Here is a 25,177-nt window from a genome sequence, read left to right on the forward strand (position 1 = left end):
AACGAAGTTGAAACGTGACGATAAGAATGGGTGTGGAACCCCCTGGGAAGTCTTCCTGCGCTTGGCCCCCATAGAACGAACGAGAGCCGCTCAGTCGTTGTCTGTTCAGTGGCGCTTGCTCAGGTGGCGGTCTGGGTGGGTTGGGTCCCCGAGACTCACTATGTTTCTACTTATTGTGAAACTCTGAAATTGTGCCGTGTGTTTGATGGACTTATAGGGGACGGTCGCTACCCCCCCCCCCATGGGTACCTCTCGAAGGGATTTCCCTTAAAAGGAAGACCAATTAGCATTTTTTTTTTTCTCCTGTTGTCCATTCCCTTTTCTTCGGAATGGGGGGCGGGGGCGGGGCGGGAGACACATCTGCTCTAGTTGCAGCTCAGTCCTCTGCCTGTTTGTTTTGGGAAGCCAGCCCCTCCCGGTCTGGACGCGGGACTTGCATCCGAGTCGGTGTGCGTAGGATTGCAGCTCCAGCTCCTCTGGGCCGGATCCCTCTTAGGCGCCCCCGAGCCGGCGTTTCCCCGAGCTCTCCCTTTCCTCATGCCAGTGCTCTTGTCTTCGCAGTTGCCTCGAGGAAGCTGCCAAGGTCGGCTGACCCCCGAAGGCCGGTCCCTCTCTGCAAGGAAGCCCGACGATTCTCCAGAGGAGGATGAGCCGAGGAGGGCCCGGGCGGCGGCGATGATGACGACGACGATGATGTCTCGTTTACAAGGAGTTACATCTGCAGCCATGCGGGGCAGGAAACCTCAAGGACCCGGCGGCACCTCCTGCTTGGGCGACTGAGATCCGATCCCATCTGGAAGCGCCCCCCTCTTCCGTCGGTCTCGTTTGGAGTCTCGCTTGTCCCGCTCCTCGAAAGCCAGCTCTTGCGGTTGCCCGTTCGCGACTGACCGCTGCGTCCCTTTGCCTCTCCCGGCCACGGCCCGGCCTCCTCCCAGACGACTGAGCGGCTGGGCTGTTTTGGTTTCACACAAAAATGGCTTGTTTGAACTGACCGTCTCGCTGGCCTCTTTTGGATGCGTCGGTGGAGCTTAAGCTGTCGGGAAGAAGGGGGAAGAGACCACCATGAAAGAGAAGTCCAAAAATGCTGCCCGGACGAGACGGGAGAAAGAGAACAGCGAGTTCTACGAACTGGCCAAACTGCTGCCTTTGCCGTCGGCCATCACCTCGCAGCTGGACAAGGCCTCCATCATCCGACTCACCACCAGCTATTTGAAAATGCGCGTGGTCTTCCCCGAAGGTAGGTGCCCGTGCCGGGAGACTCCCGCCCGCCACGCCGTTCCCTGCCCAGCCCCGGTCTTGCCCATGGGGAGAGTGGAGGCCGGAAGTTGTGCCAAGGATGGGCTCAGTCAGTGGCCATCTGGCCCAGCCGCTACCCTCCCGCCTGCCTGCCTTCCTTCCTCCCCCCCTTCCCCCCGTAAACACTTTCCCCTTCGGTACATAGGACCTGTTTGGTTGGGGAACCAGCAGCGCCTTTGTCAACACGTCAAAGCTGAGAGCTCAGCTGCCTGTTCCTCTAAAGCAAACAGTGCCCCCCCCCCCCCAGCCTCACGCGCGCGCACACATACACGCCGCCGCAGAAAGTCGGGGGTTCCTGGCCCAGCCCCGTGTATTGCCCAAAAGGACAATTCGCCCATATTTATTATGGATACATGAGGGGGGAGGGAAGAAGCCGGGACGGGATTAATACAAAGCTAAATATTGACAGATTGAAGCGCCGCGCTGGTTTCTGTCCCGAGCCACACGCAGAAGCAGCGCGTTTCGGGGTGGGGGTGGGAAGGGACAGAGGACACTGAATTGAAGTCCTGTCTTCGATACGTATAAACCTGACACATCTGGAGCCGATGTTTCCGATGTCGATGAGGCTAGCGACAAATGGACAATGACACACTCTCCTTCCCCCCCCCCCCGGGCCCCGGGGGCGCCGGAAAGGTCCTGGGGAAGCGGCTTGCCATCGGGAAGGGGAAGGAGAGTCGACGGAGGCAGGTCCCCCGTCGCCCCTCTCAGTCTGCGGCAGGCGGCAGGCTCCAGACGCAGGGAGGCCGGGGAAGAATCCGGCCCAATACCGGCCTCCACCGTCAGCGCTTCGCCGGCCACGCTCATCCACACTTGCTCGGGAGTTAAGTCTCACTGAGTGCAGTGTGGGATTTACTCCCAAGTAAGAGTGGGTAGGCTGGTGGCAGCCCTGGGCCGGCGTTGAAGCAGGGGTCTTATTTAGGATTAAGGTGTGAGTTTTCGATAATGCGCACTTGGGGAAGTCTCCTCTCTTGCGAGGGCGGGTCTTCTGTGGAGGACCCGATCCTAAACACATTCGGGATGCATCCCAGCGCATATTTCCGTAGGAATAAGACTTATTAAAATCCGTGGGTCTTACAGGTGCCTAAACTTGCATCGGTTTTATGTTGGCCCTATCAGGTTCTGGGGAAGTCCCCTCCAGCGGAAAAGGTATGTGTAGGACTGGGAGGTGAACATATTTCTCACTGTTGTGAATTTGCTGGCAAACGAGAAGCCAAAAGGCCTGGTTAGTGTCACAGGATCGGTGAAGTAAAACAAACAAACCAAACCAAACAGTGTGGGAGGAGTCATTAAACAGGAGCTGGGTATTTCAGATTAAGACTGGGATCACACAATACATTTAGGGAAGCATTTTGTAGAGGGAAATTCTCCCGGTGGAATTAAGGAAAACAAATCATTAGGGCAGCTGCAGCTTTAAGGACAAAAGCGGAGTTACACGCGAAAAAATTATAATGTTTCAAGACACGGACATTTTTGCTATAAGCAGAAAACGAAATATGTTAGGCTAGGGTTTGGGGTTTTTTTGCTTCCCCCCCGTTTGTTAACCGAAACTTCAGCCAATGACTTCTTAAGTGCCTTATTCTAAGGGCATCGCTTACCCACGTTCCTATTTACATGGAAGAATTTATTCCGTGTAAACGTATCTCGATTCCGCACAAATCTGCAGGCCTCAGCGTACATATTTGGAAGGAAGTTCCACGGAACTCAGTGAAACTACCTAGTAAATGCGTTTAAATTAGTATACTTTAAGATCGCCGTTCTTTATTACTACATAGTGCTACATAATACAACTTAATAATATTAAGCATTTTATGTTTTAGCGTAATCCGCGTTAAATTCTTTAAATCCTGCAGACTTCGAGGGGCGAGAGGTGTAAAGCTCATGTTTAGACTTCTTACTGAATCTCTTAACATTTCCTTGGAAATAAATTCAACGGAGTTTACTCAGGAATGCATAGGATTCCTCTGTAAGGTGCTTAGCTTTGGCCGGATCGTGCCCGTATTTATAACTGACAGTTCCATTTATTCCCATTCCTACCGCCGGTGCCGTTTATGTTGGTCTAGGCGACGCACACGGCCTTTTTAGAAGGAGGCTCCCCACTTCTTTAGCATGCCGTCGTTTCTATCCCACTCCAGACTGCGAGATGAGAGAGAGAGACTACACAAGTCTACTCAGAATGCAAGTGCCATTGCATTCAAGGGGCCTTACTTCCGCGGGGAAGTGTTTTTAGGATTGCAGCCGTGGCCCACCGAACCCCGTGAAATATACAGGAAAAAAGCCGTCTGCGCGGGAGGAAGTTCCTTCGATTTCAACGGAAGGTACTACTAAGGAAACAGGCGGGAGACCCAGACTATTTTCTCGGTGCATTTCTTCCGGAGAGACAGCCAGCGCCTCGCTCTCCGGTTGAAGTCGATGGGGTTGAACTGTGGCTGGATCGTGCCTTCCGCTTCCGGAAGCACCGGGGTGGATAAGTGGACCGAGGCGCTGCCGCCACGTGTGGGTGTGCGTGGGATCAGGGACTCTAATGAAAGAGATCGACGCCGCCAAGGCGCTGAAGCTGTCACCTGCGGGATCCCCCTGTAGAGACCTTTTCGGGTGGACGCAATTTTTTTTTAAGGCATTCCCCTCCGCTGGTCGGCACGGGCTGGATCGCGGCGAGAGCCACGGGGTTCTTCCCCGGCTGACGAGCCCTGCTTGCCGGCTTCCGCGGCCTCTGCGGGCCACCTTCGGGGCGTGCTTTGCTGCAGGTCTGGTCAATTACCGGCGCCTCCGTCGCAGGCGGGTTTGATCAGAGGGAGCATCTGGTGGCTGCTGGTCTGCGGCGGGTAATGCTGGGGGGGGGGAGCCAAGAGGAGCGGACCCTCCTCTGTCCCGGCTCCCTTTGGCTCGCACGGCCGGCGGATGCCTGGGAAAAGGAGGCGCCCCGGGGGGCTGCGTGGCCAAGTGCAAAGGCAGCCGGAGCGGGCGGCCGCAGATGCAGTTCTTTGGCGCCTCGTTAGAGGCAGCCGTGGCTGAGGCGGGTTTGGCCGCGGGAGGCGCTTGGCCCGGCCGTGGGATGTCTCAGGAGGCGGTTCTCCTCCGAGAATTTCCTTTTTATTCCTGCCTTTTTACCCCGACCCAGAATTAGGTGCCTTTAGGCGTAATCCTACATGTACTTGGCAAGTAAATCGCACCGGACTCCGCGGGGTGCACAAGTGTCAGCAGCGAGGGATGTGCTTGTGCCGGGCCTGAACTGGCTGATTCCAGGGAAATGGGTGCAACGGGATCCTAGCCGTGTTTACGCGGAAGTAAGTCTCAGTGATTTCAGAGGGCCTCTCTTGCTTCCAAGTACGATCTTGGGCATGGGCGCCTTTCGGCTGTTTCTGATGCCTGGTTTATTTAGTTAAGAAAGTAGCAACATTAGAATCTGCCTGGGTGGTCTGATCTGGAGGCATAAGGAAGTTTTGGAGTGTCACTTGAAGGGGGGTGGGAGCCCCAGGATGCGATCCGCAAATCAGTTAAGCACGTCTGGCAGTAATTATAAGCCCATCTGTTCCATTGAAGCACGTGAGGCATTCTGCTTCAGTTTGAGGACACCTGGCTTAACTGGTTAGGGGATAGCTAAGGCCGCCCCCTCTTCTGTTATGGCTAGTTTTGGTCTGTACTCCTAACCTGTCAAGAGCAGTCAAGCTGAACGTTGTGGAGCTAGGCCAGTGCATTTATCCCTGCGTTTCAAAGGACTGTCTTGGATCGAAGTTTCCAAAGGCTTCAATTGCCAAAAAAAATTGACTTGGAAGCAAGGACCTGCGGCTTACTGGATACGAATCTGGGCTGTTTGGTTCTTGAAGGCAAGCCAAATAATTTGTCGTCCCTCCATCGAGCCCTGGTTAGGATTCTGGGGTGTTGTGGCTGGCCGGTCAGGGTAGACTGCGGTAGTTGGACGCAGCAGTTTCTGGACAGATGGGCTCTGAACCGCCTGTCTGTGGCGAGAATTCAGGGGCTTGCCGAAGGGGCAGGCAAGCCAGGAATGGCATTCCAGACCTCTTGAGGTGGTCTACCGCATCTCTTTCCCAGCTCTTTAACTGAATCCGAATCCACACTGATCTGCTGCCATAAAGCCGCTTCAGAGTTCAGAGAAGAGTTTCTCTCTTCTTATGGGTACTGGGGAAATGGGAAGAGAACTTGATCCTATTAGGAGCCTTACCAAAAGCTGTTAAGTACATTTGAAGGTGAGGAGCTTTGCCTCGCTTCCTCCTTTGGGATGGGCGATGACGCAAGGAGCGGATGGAACTGGCAGGCGGAACAAGAGGATGACGCAACGGTGACGTCAGGCTCGGTTTTCTATGTCAGCGTCCTCTTAGGTGACCACCTGCTTGTCTCTCCGGCGGGCGTGTGAGGGAGCCAAGGAAGCAGCAGCAGCAGCAGCAGCGGTTTTTAGACGAGAAGTAGCTTTACGTACAGTCGTGCGCAAGCGATTCGTGGGTACGTCCAGCAACTGAACCGGTCATTGAGATCCGCCTCATTAATCTCCCCCTCTTTTGAATAGAGCGTTGAACATAAATTATTTTTAATGGACATTTTATTTCAAAACGGAAAAAAACACCTTTACAATACAGTACAATGGTAAATCACACCTTGTTTTCGTTTTGAAACAACTCCCCTTGGACAACAAACGAAAACTGTTCTCGTTTACAATGTCATAAATACAAAATGGTAATAATTTGTAAGCAGCGTCGTCTCCGGGAGCAGCGGGTCACGGAGATATGGCCACGCGGGTGTTGCCGCACCTGTTAAGTCCAGCAGGCACTCGGGGGCGAAGCTGACCCTGGGCGACAGATCCGACGGCCCGAGAGGAGCAGCAGCCCGCTTGGCTCCAAGACGTGCCGGGAGATCCTGAGGGGGTCTACTCAGAATCAAACGCCTCCGAGTTTCGTGAGAATCCCCCCCCCCAATTCTTGCAGAATTGACCCGGCCGGAACACCGTTGATTCAAAGGGAGGCTGAAAAGTTTAGCGTGCGCTTGAATTCCCTCGGTCACGGGCAGCGGGCGGAAGAAGGAGCGGGTCGCCTGTTGTTAAGGGACAGGTAGCGGGGAGGCTGAGCGGGCAGGCGGTGCCCAGAAAGAAGCGTCCATAGCACTGAAAAGCCACGGAGATCTCCGGGGCCTGCTCATTGCCTCGTCCTTCTTGGCCTGATGTGAATGTAGTATTTCCTTTCCCTCCCCTCCACTTTCGCGATTGCAATGTTATAATCCAGTAGCCGACTCTCTAAAGACGTAACAATGAAAGGGATTGTGTCGGTGTGTGTTGTGTGTGTGTGTGTGTTTTGCTGGCTTTGTTTTGAATGGAGGACGGAATGGCGTGAGCGGGCAGGTAGCCCTCCCTCTTGAAAAACTTCCAGATGGACTGGGGGAGGGCGGCCACGTCCCCTGGGACTAAACCAAAAATGTCGTTCGAAGCGCGCTTACTGATGAATCAATCGCCCCGAATTTGGGGGGGGGGGGGCTCTCTCTGTGTAAATCCGCCTAGCTGGTGTGTTTTTACTTTCCGGTTTGCTTCGAAAAAGCTGAAAAGGCACGCTAATGATTTTAGCAAGGAGGAAAAAAGCACTGTCTACGGAATAAGCTCGCCAGCCCCTTCATTCCCTCCTTTTCCCTTTCGCCTCTCTCTCAAAAATACTACAAACCGTAAGGCACCTTAAAGGCTATCGGGTTTGGAGAGCGATCAGGTCTGTTCAATGGCGTGAACTCTCAGGGAAAGTGCTGGTAGGATTAGACTGTTACTGTGGCAGAAACTTTCTCTCAGAAGAGATCTTTTATCGAGGCTGTGTTTAAGGAGAGTAAAAGCGGGACAGGTAATTTTCAAGACAGGACCCTGATGCATTATTTGAAGGGTTGTTTATTTTTAAAAAATAAGGTTGACGGTTTACATTTTTTGAAGCTATTTATGGGATGTTTGTTGTTTTAACGTATTACCTCGTGCTCAAAATTAATAAAAGTTCTTTTAAAAACACACGGAAGTAAAAGGATTTGGGGCTCCGTTTCTATCCTAGCGATGCTTCTCCCCCCCCCCTCCAATTGATTCCCTGCTGGTCAGCTTTGCCCCTTTGTTGAGGGAAAGGAAGAAAGGGCCGCGACTGAAATCCACACAGCCTCATGCTAAAGCATTTAAACAGGCGTTTGGGGGCGTCTTCTTTCGTTAAAATGAAAGGGTGGGGTGGGAGCTTTGGGAAAGATACACAATGAAGGAGAAGTCTCTCCAACGGATTTGATCCCCCCTTCTTACAACCAGGCCGTTGTTACTATGCAGAGGCTGAGTGAAGATCCCTTAGCGTTTCAGTAGCCATAATTGTGTTTTATTTTCAGAAGTAAGGGGGGGGGGGGGGGGGGGAAAGGAGAAACCTGTTTCCCACGTGGATCGGTGATTTAGTGCTGTTTCTTCTAGCTGCTAGGGGGAAATGATTGAGCGTTGGGTTTCAATGTTTATTTTCTTACAGACGTTTTTCTCATTGGGAAGCCTTTAAGCTGCCTGCCCCTTGTTTAATTCTGGTTTTGATGTGGCCTTGAAATGCGAAGTGCAGAACAAAAGCCCTCGCTTAACTGTTGCAAAAGCAGATTTATGGCGGAGATTCGGATTGATTGGCAAACGCCGTAATTTCTTTGGAAAACGCCGCCCGGCTCATCGGAGTCAAAATGAGGATCGTTAGATTATTTCTGCGGATTTGGGGTAATTAGCACGGGGGTGTTAATTCATCCCGCCCCTCCCTCTTGACCGATTTCTACTCCAAACGTAAAAATTCCTCATCTGTTGTTGTGAGAACCGGATGAGCCGTAACATTTTATAGCCCGATGAAATCGGCGTTTGCCTGCTCTCCTGAAATACGGCGCGCCTCTCTGATGAGGAATCCATCTCTGCTTCTCTGCTCTTCTCCTCGGGGCGTTGTTTATTTGGATAAAACGGATGGTATCGAAACATTACATGGAATTGTGGGTGGGTTGTGTGACAAATTAACCCATGCGGTTTGCCTTTGTTTTCAGGCATATGGACAACACAAAATAGAAGCACAGCGCAATGAGGTATAATTAGTAGCCATTAATCACGGTGGTTTTCTTTAATTTGGTTTTCAGACAAGCAGCTGAACAGGATTTGTGTGTGTGCACGCACTACATTTTCAGGTGAAAATGAGTTGAATTTTTCTGGAAAAGGGCAGCCACGTCATAAGATCCTGGTTGGAGAGATGTCAGTCACGAGTGCGTGTGAAACCAGGTCCTGGGAGCTCGATTCTGAGACTTAGCAGAGTCTGCACAGAAGAAAACTTCTTGGCCATTTGGGCCTTCCCTATTAGCACTGAGATCCTAAACATTAAAGTCAACGGGATTAGAAGGGTGGAATTCTGTTAGGACTGCCCTATAACACTCTTGTTTTAAATCACCTGACTCGGTTTACAGCTCAAAGTGCTCCCAGTAAATCTCCCAGTTTATACCCTGATGTGATGTGACTGAGGTTGTTGGTAATATAAGTTATATACCAGTTTCTGTGATTCCGGGTGGCTTCAGATGAGCGTGGATCAGGGCAGAAAGCTGTGAGGCTGCAGGCCACCTAAGACTTGGTCTAGCTATGTGGACCTCTAATTGGTTTTTGGATTGGTCGCTGGTCTTGGATTTGTCTCCTGGACTTCAGATCCAGTAAACGTATAGCGCCTTGGCTTTCCTGCTTTGGGTTCCTGGAGGTTCAATTGAGAATAAATCCAAAGAAATGAGGATGTTTCTCTTTGGGCACCAAAAAGGTGATTTCTTGCAGCCTAAGAGCTCTGGTTCAATTGAGAATAAATCCAAAGAAATAATGTTTCTCTTTGGGTACCAAAAAGGTGATTTTTTGCAGCCTAAGAGCTTTCTACCCTGATACCAACCTGAAGACCAAGGTCAATTGGCAGGGTTCAGGGAAGGTGCTCTTGGATTAAATGTTCAAAAAAACCCAAAAAACATTTAACCCAAGAGCACCTTCCCTGAACCCTCCCAGTTGAACAAATTCACACACACACACACACAGACACACACAGAGAGAAGACAGACACACAGAGAGACAGACAGACACACACGCCTTGGAAGCACAGAAGCCTTTTCACAGTATCCCCAATGCCGCACGTTTCCGGTTAAGGGGGAAAATGCTATTCAAACAAATTGCAAAGATGATCTGACTCCAATGGTAACAAGAGAAAGACATTTTACTTACAAAAATAGAAGCACATCTTACAGAACATATTCATGTAGGTATATTTATTTAACTTATTGTGAATAGATTAACTTCAAAAAGGTTAACTTGCCACATAAAAGATAGAAGAAGAGAGGTCATATAAGATAAAACACAGAAGGCAATCAAGGGCCAAAGAGGCTCAACATCTAACTGATGAGAGGGTGGGGCCAACTGCCTCCGAATGGGAGAATTCTCTTGACCCTTTCCCTCCCAGATCCTCTTACATGTAGAGTTACTATATCCACCAACCTTCTTAATGTCGCATGTAAGGGTTCCCATGTTTCAGCTTGTCTCCTAGTTTATCAAATCTGTCTCTTGATAAGAGACTTGGTCAGGATGTCAGCCACCATGTCTTCTTTTGAACAGTACTCCATTTCTGTTATGCCCTTCTCAGTTAAGTCACACACTAAGTGAAACTTCATGCCAATGTGCTTAGCGTGTGTGGCCATTTTTTTCTGATTGAGAAACCTTAATGCAGCTCTGGTTATCTTAAGTTGAACTGGCTTTTGCTCATCAGCTCCAAAGTCCTTTAGTAACTGGTCTAGCCACAACAGTTCTCTGCATGGTTCAGCGATGCTATATATTCAGACTCTGTGGAAGACCAACTTTACAGTTTGCTTTTTACTGGCCCAGGAGATTGGTACACCTCCATACAGTAACAAGTACCCATTTGTGGATTTATAGTCTAAACTGTCTCCTCCCCAATCTGCACCCATGTAACCAACTAATTTTGGATTACTGGGAGATGACAATTTTCATTTCAAATCTAAAATTCCTTTTAGATATCTAGCCACTTTTTTTTTAACTGCAACCCACTCTTTCTTGCTGGGTGCATTTGTCTTTCGAATAAGGATGCAGTAAGGGGTCTGCCAGTGTTGCTTAGGTACAGAAGTTTTCCAATGGCAGTTCTGTACTGATTGTCTTTAGGGAAAGAATAACTTATTTCAATGTTCTTCAGAAAGTCAGTTTCCATAGGTGTTGCCATTATGTTGGCATTTTAGACCTAACATCTGTAAGAGTTTGTTTATTTTCTGTCTCTGGTTTAGACAAAATGAACCATCTTCCTCCCTTTCAATTTGTATGCCCAGGTAGCAAGAAACATCTCCTAGCTTCTTAATTTCTACATCTCTGTTTAGGCACTCTACCACACTGTTATAGTCTATTTGCCTGTCATAACCCAGAATCAAGTCATCAACATACACAAGAATAAAAGTATAATGTCCATCTTTGTGTTTAGTGTATAGACATGAATCCGCTTCTCCTTGCTTGAAGCTTTGTGCTATGAGCATTGTGTGTAATTTTTTGTTCCAGGCACATGCTGCCTGTGTTAGTCCAGAGAGCCCCTTCTGCAATTTGCAGCCTAAATCCAGCTTTTTGGGGATCTATAAAACCTTCTGGCTGCTCCATGTACAGATCTTCTGGATCTCCTCATGAAGAAATTCTGTCTTTACATCTAGATGTTTGACCTGCATCTTCTTGGAAAACGCTATGCTCAGAAGTAATCTGACTGTGCTATGATTCACCATCGGTGCAAAGGTTTCATCGAAGTCCTGACCACATTTTTGTGAAAAGCCTTTAGCAACTGATCTTGCTTTGTAGCATTCCACATTTCCATCTTGTTGGGTATTACAAGTTGAAAACACTCAGTATATCTGGGGTTAAATGTTTGTTTATGTTACTCACAGGAAGTCACATGTTTTGATTGGGACTAAAGTGTCAAGGTGTATTACCATTTTATGGCTTCTCTTCCCGTCTTTGTTTGGTGTTCTGAAGAAGAAGACGAGCAGCCATAATCTCTCTCTTCTAGTTTTGTCTTTGCAGAGTAAGGATGTAGCAGATTTTGCTCTGTTGTTATTTTCATCCCAGTTACCCTTCTCATGCTAGAATTTAGTAAAAACTTTATATTTTAATCACACATGGACTCTGAGTCTGAATTATTTTATTCCAGGACTGCTGGACTATCTTATCTCTGCTAAATACCATTTTTTCAATATCTCACTATCACCCAACACATCTGCATTTTGTTGGACTTCAAACACCCACTTGCATCCAATAAGATTATTTCCTGGTGGTAGGTTCGTTGAGGTCCACGTTGCATATTTGTGTAGATCATCCATCTCCTCTTGCACTGCCTTCTTCCACCTATATGCTTCAGCTGCTGGCATCTGTTCTACTGCCTTCCAGGTAGAAGGTTCAGATGGCAACACCCACCTTGCGAGGTAGGACAAGCGCAAGGCTGGTATGCCTTTGCTCGGTCATGATGAGCATTGGAAGTGTGGTCCTTGATTTTCATCTGCTGTCACAGAGCTGTCCTGTCCACCTCTTCTAATTCTCACTTGCTTCCTCTTCCTGTGTCATACTGCTGTGAATCTCTGGCACAGTCGCTTCAGAATCTGACTTCTCGGGTTGTGTGTCTTGTTCTGATGTTTCATCATTTCTGACTGGTTCCGGGTCCAAGAGCTGGTACTGGTCATCTGCGTTTTCTGAGCCATGCGATGCAGTCTGTTTGCTACTGGCCCCACTTTTGTCAAAGTGAATCGCACGCCTGATATACACTTCACCTGTTTGGGCATACAGCACTCTATACTCCTTCCTTCCAGAATAATATCCTACAAAAAACACTTCCTCTGGTTCTGGGATGTAGTTTTTATATTTTCTCCTGGGGTTCAAACATGAAGGCCTTGCTGCCAAGTACTGTAACGTGTCCCTTGCCTGGCACTTTGCCAAGCCATATTCGGTAAGGTGTGCTCCCTTTTGTGGGCAGTCTGTTCTGAAGATAGGTTGCAGTCAAGATTGCTTCACCCCACCATTTATTGGGTAGGCCTGCATATATGAGCATCCATCTGCTCATCTCCAGTAAAGATCTCAGTTTCCTTTCAGCAGTGCCATTCTGCTCAGGTGTAAAGCTCACTGACTTCCTGTGCAGGATGCCTTCCTTTGCCAAGAAGGTGTGTGTGTGATGTGATATAAACTCACCACTGTTATCCATCTGTAGCATTTGAGGCTTTCTTCCAAAGTTGTTAGAAACCATAGCAACGTATCCCTTGAGGAATTTGTGAACTTCACTCTTTTGCCTCAGCAGATATGCAACTGAGTACCTCAAGAAATCATCCAGAAAGATTAAAAGGTATCTATTCCCACCATTTGTTGACTAATGCAGACCCACTCAATAAATTACAGCTTGATTCAGCTATGTACAGGACATCTCCAACTTCATTTAGGAAACTTTTGTGAGGTGTCCTACAGCAAAAAGTGCCAGTACCTATGCCTTGAATCTGTACACAGATGCTCCACTGCCTACTAGTGTGCATGCAAACAAAAGATTATATCTAGAATTAACCTTTGTTGGTCTTAAAAGTGCCACTGGACTCAAACTTTGTTCTGTTGCTTCAGACCAGCACGGCTACCCCACTTGAATCTGCCTACTAGATGCTTATTCTCTTCTGAGTCTGATTCAGCAGCATCATAAATAAGGCTTTTCTGGTCAATCAGTAAAAAACTTTTTCCTTTGTACGGTGCAGTAAGACCATCATGCTTTTGGTTTTTAAAATTACCTCTCTGATTGCAAAGTGACCTCTTTTGTTGCAATTAAAGCAACACGGCGATTGGTTTTTTCCACTTTCTCTGGGTGGGACTTGTTCTTTCTAGAAATGTAACTTGTGTAATTCAGTGATTCAAATTCAATAAGCCATTCTGAACATTCCTCCTGCAGTTCTTTTAGTGTCTGAAAGGTTTTGTATCTTTCTTTTGGTTTTGGTTCTGCACACTCAGAAACACAGAAAAATCTTCCCCCAAGTCCCAAGCATAAAATTTGCCTTTTGTTCATTGGTTAGATTAAAGCCACAGATTGCTAGATTTGGAAACACCTGCCTCAGTTCAGAAATATATTTTCCCCAATTTTCTCTGTTACGTAACATTGGCTGCGGTCACACGGAACAGAAGCCACACAAGTGAGACGGAAAACAGGCGGAGTTTCCGGGCGCGATCTCACCAGCACATCTGGGAAGCGTAGCACTCCCATGGCACAACCAAGGCACTCACCAGCACATCTGTGGCAAAAAACTAGTATCTCGGAGGTACTAGTTTCTGGAAACTGCGGGGCAAGGGCGGGTGTCTGATCGCGTTTCCGGTGGCATCCGGCGCCCGCCCATGTCCCCTTGCAAATAAGGTGGGTTTTTTTGTCCACGTCTCTGTGGATGCGCACACGCACCCCCAACGGAGCATGCGCATTCGTCGTGTACACACACAAAACAGTTTGCCGCGGCGCACGCTTCTTCGTTGCGCGCTGGCTTGTCCTGTGATCAGCACCTCTCCCTTGCCATGGAACCTCCACGGTACCTCCGCAGGACCTCCACGGGAGGTCTGATCGAGTAACTGCGCAGTAGTTTGCCCCAGGGCAAACAGCCACGCTTCTCCCCCGCAGGTTCCTGCCCGTGTGACCGGGGCCAATGTTTTGCAAAGTCTTCTTATCTGTACTCCTTGTGGTTTAATACTACTAAACCCAAAAGAGTCTTCTAGCTCTTAGGCACTTATTTTGCTGTCTGGGAATTTTCATACATGAAAGTCTCACTGTCATCCAATGATCAATCCCATTTTTGATTATCCAAGATAATTCTTTGCCTTTCTCTGTTGACTTTTCTTCCTCTAGGATTCTAGCAGCTTCTTTTGCTTCAAGGAGTATATGAAATCTTTTAAGCCAGCTTCTATAATTCTCAGCAGTAATTTTTGGGATCTCCGAATATCTGCTTGATTTAGCCATCCTTAGAACAGCAATATGGAGAAGAACAAGGGAGAATTTTTAAAGACCAAAAAATAACAAGAGGACCTGCTAATCAAACACTTTAGGTGTTTTTAAAACATTAAGCTTAAACTAAGCTTTTGATACTCTAGGCCTATAACCTGTTGGGTTAAATGTTTTTTAAAAATGTCTTGGAAGCACAGAAGCTTTACACAGTATCCCCGGTTCTCCATGTTTCCTGGTTAAGGGGGAAAATGCTGTTCAGACAAATTACAAAGATGATCTGACTCCAATGGTAACAAAAGAAAGAAATTTTACTTACAAAAATAAAAGCACACCATACTTGACATATTCATGTAGGTACATTTAACTTTTTGTAAACAGATTAACTTCAGAAAGGTTAACTTGCTACAGCTCCAAGCCCAGGTAGGAGAGAGAAGAGAGCTCCTATATAAGATGAAAAACAGAAGACAAGTAATAGTCAAAGAGGCTCAACATCTAACCAATGAGAGAATGGGGCAAGTGTATCTGAGTGAGAGAATTCTCTTAACCCTTTCCATCCCAGATTCTCTTGCATGCAGAGTTACAATATCAAACTGGTGCCACACATGGTTAAGGAAGGGGGTGTGCACCAAGCAGGGCACATGCGTGTCCAAACCTAAGTGTATCACAAGCTTTGCCTACTTTTGTGCTCTTAGGACAGCTGACCTGAGTCTGTAAGAGGGATCAGTTAACCAAACTTCCAGTTCTCCTATTTGAGAAGCTGAGAAGCAAAGATCATAGAATGTTAGAGTTGGAAGGGACCTTGCAGGTCATCTAGTCCAACCCCCTGCACTCTGCAGGAGCATAGCCAAAAGATAGCCCTACAACATACCCAAAAGGTGGTTGTCCAGCCCTGCTTGAAAACGTCCAGTGAAGAAGCATCCACCACCTCCGGGGGCAGACTGTTCCACTGCTCAACCACTCTTACAACTTCATCCATTCATATTTCAGTCAAAACACAGCACAATAGTAACTTTCCTTTGTAACTTCATTGTAGCTGGAATTCAAACTCAGAAAAGTTTATGTGTTAATAAATTTGGTTAGGCTTTAGAGTGCTACTGAAGTCCTGTAAAATCCATATTTTACGCAATTCCCTTTCTTTAGCCTGAGTGTTATCTTATCAGGAGGGCAGTCCAATCCCATTTAGTTGGTAGGTTTGCAAATCCAAGAGGGAACTTCCTAGCATCACTACAGTCTTGCCTCCAGGGAAAATGGACCATGTTGTGTTGGCGAATCCCTGAAATAAATGTCTGTAAGAGGGACTAAACCCCCCTCTTGGGCACAATGAATGCGTCAGCCTCAGAGAAGGAGAGACCTCAGTGGGACTAACATCCCTTTCCTAGGCATGTTTACCCTGAAGTAAATCCAACCAGATACAATGCAGTTGAAACTGGATGGTGTGTAAATGTTGTGTTGGAAGAGAAGACCAAGACTCTGTCTCAAGCCTCAGCCTCTTTTTTTTTCAGTGAGATAGACAGGCAGACTGTGAGTTTTCTTCCTGTTTACTCTCCTGTCACTGTCCTTTGATGTAGACTGATGAATCTCAGGGAAATTACCTCTTTTCCTTCCATTCTCTCTCTCACACCACACCACTCTCTTCTCTTGCAGGCACGATTGAGGCTGGATGCCTCTTTGCATCCAGACCCATCCCAAGGTAGTTTAGGTTAGTTCTGTCTCTGTGTCTTAAGCTTTACTATCTAGAATGTAGCTCTTAAGTAAAAGGACTGTTATTAGTCTTGAAACTGAAAAGTGTCTCTGTGTAACTTTGTAACTCTGCCAGCACACTGAGAACAAAGGCATTCTACTGTGTAACCAAAGTGCATTCTACTAAATTGAAAAGGGATACTGGACTAACTAACCAGTTACCCCTAACAAATTGGAGATGAACAGGTCTGCCATGTTGGTATAAGCAAGATGACAGCATGTCATGTACTGCTGGTAGATCCTGAAGATCTAAGATGACAGTTAGACAGTCACATGATGACTGAGGTTGCATCATATCTGCAGGAGTCAGAATGACAAAGCAGTTGTACAGTGCTGAACAATGATTGGACAATGGTTGTATATATTGAGTGACGTCCTTGTCCAAGTACCCTGTGTGTTATATGGATATTCAGGGAAGCACTTTGTCAGTCAGTCCTGCGAACTGTTGCAAAGCTGCGTGTATGTATTTATATATAGCTCTGTAAATAAACTGTATATACTCTTCCACAAGTACTCTGCTACTTTCAACTTCAAACTATCGTCAGGGTGATGTGCCCAGAGTTTACTCCTTATGAGTTGACCTGAAGAGCCCACTGTTTGCACGGAAATCCGGATCCTCTGGGCCTAGAGTGGCTAAACTTAACTCGAGGAGGCCTGGTTGGAAGGCTGGCCTCGTTTCCGCCTCAAGACCTCGCGAGAGGCTCCTGGAAGTTCTCCCCTTTAGCCCTCCAAGGGCTGGGCAGGCTGTCCGGGCAGGCTGCGTGAGCCGCGCCCGCTGCTGCACCCCGAGCGCCAGGCACCACGAGCGCTCCTCGGGACAAGGCCAGGCGTTGGCTGCGGCCCGGTCTGGGAGCGGCCAGCCCTGACGGAAGGAAGCACGGCTTTGGGACAGAGCTTTAAGCAGCTGGGCGTCTCGGCCGCGGGAGTCAAGGGCTGGAGGCGCAACCGAACGCCTGCGGCGACAGGCCAATGCACAACCCGCGTGGATCGGGAAACGTTCAGCCAGGGCCCTCTTCGCCCGGAATCCTTCCGGGGAGAATCGGCTGTGCCGTGGATCCCGGCGCTTGCCCCTCCGCGAGCTGGTGTGGAGAAACACACAGAAGCCATGTCTGAGCACTACTTCGCGGGGAGGACTGGGGGGGGGGCATCAGATTGTGATCGAATAACCCTGGTGGGTCTACCAAAGACGAGGACAAAACCCACCCAAGCTTTCCCCGTTGGCCAGGAGCCAGGAGTGTTCGTCGTGCTGGGGGGGGGGGCGCGGTTACAACGTCTTCCTAATGCAGTTAGAGGGACAAATAGCTAGTCCTTAGTGGGTAGGACGCTTCGTAGTGATGGATAGTTCTTCCTGTAAGAAGGTTACATCGAAAACAGAAATGCCAGGCAAAAGGGTTCGAACACCAGCAGTCTCCCTGCGGTGCTAGTTTTTCTATAGGCGGGTTGTGTGTGTGTCGGTGTCTGTGTGTGTTGTTTCTGTTCCGCACGCAGCAGGGCCCCTGGAACGACAGCAGCTAATCCAAGCCAAATGTGCAGGTTTAACTGTTTTGGGACTCGCCTATCCGATCTGCTTACAATATTTTGGAGATTAGTTTCTGCTGGACAAGTAAGGCGTGGCTCCCCCTCCCCCTTTCCCAGCAGACGAGGCTTCCTATTAACGAATATTCCCTAACCAAACCAAACCGACCAGATGAGCACGGTTTCGCATTGTAGACGCCTCGTGAGCAGAGGCCAGCGATGAATCTGACATTCAGGAAGGTGCCAGAGGACGTCCTACAAATAACCAGTCACAAAATCTATTTAGTTGTTGCGTTTTAATACCTATATTCGATACAAATGAGCAAATCTTGCTTTTCAGGAGTTGTGAGATGAAAAGAAGGCCTGAGATTTGGGACGGGGGGGGCGCATAAGGATGCCACGAGTCTTGCCTAGTCTTATTTAATTCAGGGAAATTAACTAATTTGGGGCCCCCAGGGGACCGCTTCTAACCAGGGACACCACCTGCCAGCTGGAGGCAGAGTGGGAGGGCTCTTCTGCCCTAGTGCCAGTCAAGTCAAACTTCCTGACAGAGTGGTTCCTCAGTGGAACAGGCTTCCTCGGGAGGTGGTGGGCTCTCCTCCTTTGGAGGTTTTCAAACAGAGGCTAGATGGCCATCTGACAGATATGCAGATTCTGTGAACTTAGGCAGATCATGAGAGGGAGGGCAGGAAGGGTTGCCTCAGTGCTTAGTTCTTCTGGCCCTTTCTTAAACACAAAGTGCCCATCACCACTTTGAGGTCCGGAAGCAATTTTTCTCCAGGCCACTTTGGCTGGAGATCCTGGAGGTTTTTTGTCATCTTCCGAGGCGGAACAGAGGTGATTGCGGGTGTGGTGGGGGAAGTATTTGTGAATTTTCTGCGTTGTACAGGGAGTTGGGCTAGACGACCCTGGAGCGCCCTTCCGACTTTATGCTTCTATGATTCTAAGGGAGGCTTGTGTCTCGCTGTAGCACAAGCGTCCTGGTGTCGGCTGGAAGAGTGCAACGCTAGGCAGGGTTTGCCCTGCCCTGGATGGCCCAGGCTAGCTCGATCTGGAGAGATATCAAAAGCTAAGCAGAGTGGATCCTGGTTTGTATTTGGATGGGAGACCACCAAGAAAGTTGCTGGTCGCTACGCAGAGGCAGGCAATGGCAAACCACGCCTGTTAGCCTCTTGCCTTGCAAGCACTGGGGCTGTGACGTGACTTGACAAAACAAAAACCCCGTGTTGAGCAATACCGAATATAGGAAGATTCGTTTCCAGGTAAACGTGCCTAGGATCCAGCTTCAGGCCGCTGCTTTCAGCGGCCTCTTCTGGGCGAGAAGGGGGGGGAAAACTGGTCTCCAAGGCAGAGTTGTTGTCGGGCTTCGGGCCTTTGAAGAGCTGGCCGGGGGAGTGCGGAGTCTTGGCTCTCATCCCGGGCTTCAGCCGAAGGCGCCGCCAGCCCCGCTCCCTGCTGTCCACTGTAACTGCGCGAGCCCTTTAAAAGGTGTTGGGTGATAGTGAGATATTGAAAAAAATGGTATTTAGCAGAGATAAGATAGTCCAGCAGAGCCAGAGTAAAATAATTCAGACTGAGAGTCCATGTGTGATTATAAAATATAAAGTTTTTACTAAATTCTAGCATGGGAAGGGTAACTGGGATGAAAATAAGAACGGAGCTAAATCGGCTACATCCTTACTCTACAAAGACAAAACTAGGAGAGATCATGGCTGCTCTTCTTCTTCTTCAGAACACCAAACAAAGACTGGAAGAGAAACCATAAAATGGTAATACACCTTGACACTTTAGTCCCAATCAAATTCCTGGATCAGGGAGAAAATTCCCGGGCATCCTACAGGTAAAGAACATTGGTTACACGAGAAACATGTGACTTCCTGTGAGTAACATAAACATTTAACCCCAGATATACTGAGTGTTTTCAACTTGTAATACCCAACAAAAGGTCACCTCCCTTTCCTTTCCTCCGAAGTGTCGCCTGTGAAAAGCAACGCTTTGGCCGCTAAAAATAAGTCGCTGTACCTGCTTCAGAAACGATAAAATCAGATCCTACGGGGGGCGGGGGGCTCCTGAAACAGCGCCTTCTAGCTGTTCGGGCGTTTGTCTTTGGTTTGCCTTCCAGTCCCACGCGATAGACCAGTTTTAAACCGAGGAAGGAAGGAACATATGGATCGCGAGCTGCAGCTCAACCAGGTCGCCTTCTGCAGCCCCCCCCACTCCCCCCAACGCGATCTCGGGAGAAGATTCACGCTCAGGCAGCTGGGTTTCCTTCACAGTCTTGGGATTCGTCCCACAACCCTAAAAGGTGTGTTTCCCTATTGCAACCGCAGAGGAAACTGTTCAGGAGGCTCAAACGTTCCGTGTTACAATGCTCGGATTCTGTGGCTCGTTTTGTAGAGGCTCCCCGGATTCACGATCTACCGAAGGGAACCATTTCGGATTAAGCTATTGGATGGGACTTAATTCCGAGTAATGTGTACATAAATTTGCAACTCGACTTATTCTTAGAGGGAATGTTCAGAAGGACTGTGGAACTGTCTATTGGATGTCCTGTATTTTGTTTGCCTGTGCGTGTGGGGGTGGGGACAAAGACATCACTTTGTTATGGAAACCTGAAAATGAACGGTCTAATTCTCACTGACCACTCTGGAGTGAAGGCCGGGAGCCTTGAATTACTTGAGGGGATGAGGGGGAATCGGGCGTCCAAAACAGAGAGGGAAGACAGATCGAGGGATGTGTCTAGCCCGTGGTTTCAGACACGCCCATCTCTTCGGGCGGGCTCGTGGCGCGATAAAGAAGACAGTTATATCCTCAAAAGCCCCCCATCTCGTGTTAATGGGGCCAGCTGGAATCGCTACGTGGTTGCGCTGCAACTGTTGTCACTGACACCGGCAGCAAAGAACTGTGGTGGAGTAAACGTTTTCCTGTGTTCCTGTGATACTATATTATTACTCCCAGGGTGTGAGAAAACAGAGAAACGCTTGTAGCTTTACTACTGATTCTATTATTACCGCACCGGGGACATTCATGTTTTAGTGCCGTCCTACGCACTCATAACTCGGGAATAATCCAGACTGAACTCCGTGGGATTTAGAGAAGCACCGTGATACACCTGGTCGGTGTAGTGACACTAACATTTCTGCATCCACTAGTACAAGCAGTAGAAGCGCACCCTCCTTAGTAGTACTGGCATACTTTGCGATGCAGGGAAACATTTCCTTCGCGTTTGCGACCTGGCCTCTGCCAGCGCAGTGAAAGAGTGGGTGGATTTCTAGATCACGCAGCGTTTTCGGAGAAAAAAAGAAAGTGCGCTGTCAGGCCACCATTAAGTATTACCGTCTTGACCATCATATTCTGTCCATGCCTACTCATTGGCTTTAACGTACACGTTTCCCCAGAGAATAAAGCAGCTTGAAAGTGGGGCGAATAGAGGGAGGAGAGCGAGGTAAGTAGAAAGGAAACTGCTTGATGGGGGGGGGGCGCTGCCGGAACTGGAGTCGGCATCATCCTGCCTGGACACTGGAAGATTTGCAGGGGAATTTGCCAGACAGAACGACGGAAAGGCGGAGTTGAACTAAGCCAGATCTGTCGCCAACCTAGTCCACCACCCACAAGGTACTTTAAGAACCGGCACACCTGTGTTTCAACCTGTTTGGGACACCTGGCTCCCGGGGGCAGAAATGCAAACCCAGTCGACGGCCGTCCTCAGTCCTGCGAATTGCTCAGCATTTGCTCCGAAGGAAGTCCCAGTGACTTCCGTGGGTCTGCGGCCCCTGGGGTCGGCCTGCCGCTTGGATTGAATAGCCCCCCCCCCGAAGAATCAAGCCAGGGAGTCGGGGGGTGGCGGTTGTCCCCAGGAGGAGCCGCGGTGAGTCAGATGCGTATTTCCCCGGAGAGTAAGCCTCCCCCCCCCATAAAGTTACTAGCCCTCCCTGTACGGCCTCGTAGTTGGACGGCAGTCGTAGTTGGGCCTTCCGGGGCTGAAAGAGCCGGGTTGGACGCGGCCCTCCGGGATCGGCCCCCTTGTGCCCACGGCCTCGACGCGGAAGCAAGGGCAGAAAGCCGGGGGAGGCGGCAGCTGCGCGCCTCGGCTGCCCTGGCGGCGGGTGGCTTCCCCGCATCCTCCCGGCCTCGTCGGCGGGCCTGTGGGATTCGGGCGAGTGGAGTGGATCTCCTCCGCCTCATTTGGTTACTAATTGGTTTCTTGTTTTAGAAATCGAAATCTCATTTTCAGGCGACGACAAAGCCGCGGCAGCCAGTCCGGGCGGGTAATCCGGGGGCGGGGGGAAGGGGGGGGTCTTTCCAGGGAAACTTCGCTCGGCTGGCCAAGGGGCGGAGCCGCCTGAGATCCGCAATAGACACATCCCCTTCTTCTCCAGCGACTTATGTAAATAGGATAAAGCTGCCAGCCTGGGCTTGCGGGGGGAGGGGGGAGGGGGGAGGGAGGCGCGGAAAGGACCGTTTTGATCTTGGGAAGGTTAATGTAGCAGCGCCTGGAAAGCTTCCAAGAGAGATTCAGTGTTCCCTTCTCTCCCCCCCCTTTTTTACTTCGACCACTTTAGCCGGGAAAATCCCCTTTTCAGCCGGCCAGCGCTCCAGTTCCTCCTCCTTGCCCACCTTCCCATTCTTCATCTGCCCTTCTTCTCTGGGCCTCTTCGAATTACAAGAGAAGCCCTTAGATCTCCTAATCCCAAAGCAAAAGGGAGATAAGAGCGCCCCGATTTTTTAAAAAAAGGCAATTAGAGGATTTGCAAAAATTTGGCTGCGGTAGGTCAAGGGCAAAAAAAAAGTCAGTTTAGGTCACTGGTTAAAACGAAAGTTAAAAACCAAGAAGGGGGCGCACAGATTTTAAAATGCAATAGCGAAGCTCGAGCCACAAAAATGAACGGGGCTACAGTTCCGCAAGCATTTCCTGGCAGTAAGACCATGGGGCCGACTCCCGCGTAAATGCGCAGCAGATCCCGCAGTACGGGGCGGCGGGGGAACGCAACCCGGCGCTTCTCTACATAGCTTAGGAACGGAAAAGAAACATATTTCGAAGTAACCATGCTCCGGTTCAGCGTCACCGGTCGGATCACACTCGCCAAGGAGTAAACCCTGTTGAACTGGATGGGCCCGACTGAGGACTAAATGCGCGTAGAGACCAATGCGTAGAGACAGGAGTCTCGATTAATTTGAATGAAAGTCCCTCGCCTCAACTGGACTGAGGCTGTCCGGGAAGGAGTTCAGGAGGGGGGTGTCTGGGGGTGAGGGTCCTCAGTGAATCAGAGGAACGGAAGGACAGGGGGACATCTGGCAACTTCAAACCTCGTTTCCCCTCCTCACGTGGCGAGCTGGGGGAGGGGGGGCTTGAAACAAGAAGGCCTGAGAAAACATTTATTTAGCAAACATTAACTCGGATCGAGCTGCCTGGTCGGAGGAGCGTTTTTCCACAGAGCTGCGGGCTCAGCGCTGCGTGACACAAAAGAGTAACAAAGGGGTCTCCTGGCTTACAAGTGGACCGATGGGGAGGAGGGAGCTGTTCATTAACCCTTCTCCTCTTTCAGCAGCCCACCAAATGGGAGCCTCGCTCTCCATTCGGATTAATCAACAGCAGATGGGGGGGGGGGAGGAAACCCTCCAGAGAAATCGCCGTGCTGGGAACTGCAATACCTCGACTTCGAGAGGAGAGGGCTCCTCCTTGGCTCCAAGAAAAACAACCGAAGCTTCTTGGCCTCCCCTTGCTTGGCTCCCCTCTTCAGTTCCCTCGCCTGGGTAGGCAGAAAGGCCCGACGCGGCGCCTCCCCCCCGCCTCAGCCCAACTGGTAAGGCGAGACCTCGGAAGGCGCCTAGCCTCCCACCACCCCCACCCCGGGGAAGAAGACGCGGCCTTCTGCCGACTGTCTGGCCCGGGAGCTGGGGGCTGCTTTCCCAGGAGGGCTCCAACCAGCCCAACAGGAAGGCCTGATCCGGCGCCTTGTCGGGCTTGGGCCGCTGCAGCCAGGGACTGAGGGTTGCTTCCTTCCCCGGGGTCGTTCGCCTGGGTGTGGCGGGCCTACAGCGAGGCCCCTTCGCCTGGGACAAAGGCGGCCTTTCGCAGGGGCAGCCGAGGGGCTCCCGCCCTGCCATGCCGCCGGGACTGGAGAGAGAGAGCGGCCCCGCCCAACCTGGCCATGCGGCAGGGCTCAGCGACCCGCAGCCTCGTGAAGCAGCTCCACCGACCTCAGCCGCTCCAGACAGGCTCTGCGCTTGACGGAGCTGCAGCAGAGAGGGCCGCTGCAGGCAGCACAACACAAGCCCACCCCGCCGGCTGCCTACTGTGTTGTGTCCCCCGGGGCTCAGTCCCAGGCAAGCCAGGCGAACACCTGGAGCAGGGCCCCCCTCGCCCCCAAGGACTGAGGCAGGCCAGTCGGGCATTTGGAGGAGATCTGCGAGCCAGGGAACAGGAAGGCTTTCCACCCGGACCCCCTTACTGTCTGGAGTCGGGGTGGCTCCCTCCGCGGGCTCTTCTGGCGTCGGAGGGGGGCGGTCACTCCTCGGGGCCAGCGTGGCTTCCCTCGCTTGCGTCACGGGCTGGTCAAGAATCCGGTTGGTGTGGAGAAGAGAAGAGAAGGGAGGGAAGCAAAGCTGCTGCTTGGACGTAAGCGGAGGAGGAGGAGGCCCATACGAACAGAAAGGAGGGACGATACCGGAATATGATTGATTGATTGATTGATCTAGTTCTCGACCCCAGGGCCGAAGGGAGGGAGGCTTTTCTAGTAAAAAATCCCGACCAATATTCCATCGAAGCTGTGAAGCCTTCTGAGCAAAAATTCTACTTTGTGAGCTACTGCCATTAAAGTTTTGAGCGAGCGACTTGGCTACTGCATACATTAGTTTGCTCTGGAGCCATCTTTCCTGAGCAAAGACAAAAAGGTGTGAGCCGGAGGTTAAAAATCTGTGAGCTAGCTCACACTAACTCAGCTTAGAGAGAACACTGATCCCGACCCCTCTAGAATCGCAAAGGTCTAACGGCCCAACTCAGCTGGAGGAACCTGTTATGTAGTGGGTAGCCGCATGGACGAACGACAGACAAGGACGTGGTGCATCGCACGCTTTATTAGCACACAACAAGACATGCGGATCAACGGCCGGCAGGCCAACTATATACACACCTGGGGACCGCCCCTGGTCACCATTGGTGGGTTCAAATCTCCCGCCACGGATCCCATTGGTTCCCCAGTGGAGGGACTAAGATCCTAGTCCCCATTGTTGTTTCGGACTGAAGCTTGGGCATATGCGCTGACCTCTGGTGGCGGTCAGCGGACACTACACCCCTCCCCCCATAGTCCGGACCAATTGGTTCCCCAGTGGAGGGACTAGGATCCTAGTCCCCATTGTTGTTTCAGCCTGAAGCTTGGGCATGTGTGCTGACCTCCGGTGGCGGTCAGCGGACACTACACCCCTCCCCCCATAGTCCGGACCCTCCCCTATGAAACATAGTCTTTCAGGTACGCTGGGGGCTGTCGTACCCTTGCTGAGCGTCTGGGTCCCTGTGCTGGGGCCTCGGGAGGCCTGACCTCCGGAGCGGGCATTACAGGTGGCGCCGGGGCTTCCGCGGCCGCAGGTTCTGGCTCAGGGGGCCCCTCTTCTGTAGACGGGGGCTGGGTGCCCCGAAGTGAGTTCTCTGGTGCAGG

The 25,177-nt window shown here is 50.3% G+C and overlaps 1 protein-coding gene across 1 annotated transcript in view; it reads left to right on the forward strand.

The window, feature by feature from the left end:
• Positions 1 to 953: 953 nt before the first annotated feature.
• SIM1 (single-minded family bHLH transcription factor 1) overlaps positions 954 to 25,177 on the forward strand; it is a 99,041-nt gene continuing 74,817 nt past the window's right edge. The window contains exon 1 of the mRNA XM_015417907.1: positions 954 to 1,237. Coding sequence (XP_015273393.1) covers positions 1,063 to 1,237 — 175 coding nt within the window. The 5' untranslated portion in view covers positions 954 to 1,062. The remainder of the gene's footprint in view (positions 1,238 to 25,177) is intronic.

Source organism: Gekko japonicus, unplaced genomic scaffold (genome assembly GCF_001447785.1).
Source record: "Gekko japonicus isolate JY-2015 unplaced genomic scaffold, Gekko_japonicus_V1.1 scaffold665, whole genome shotgun sequence".
Classification (NCBI taxonomy): Eukaryota; Metazoa; Chordata; class Lepidosauria; order Squamata; family Gekkonidae; genus Gekko; species Gekko japonicus.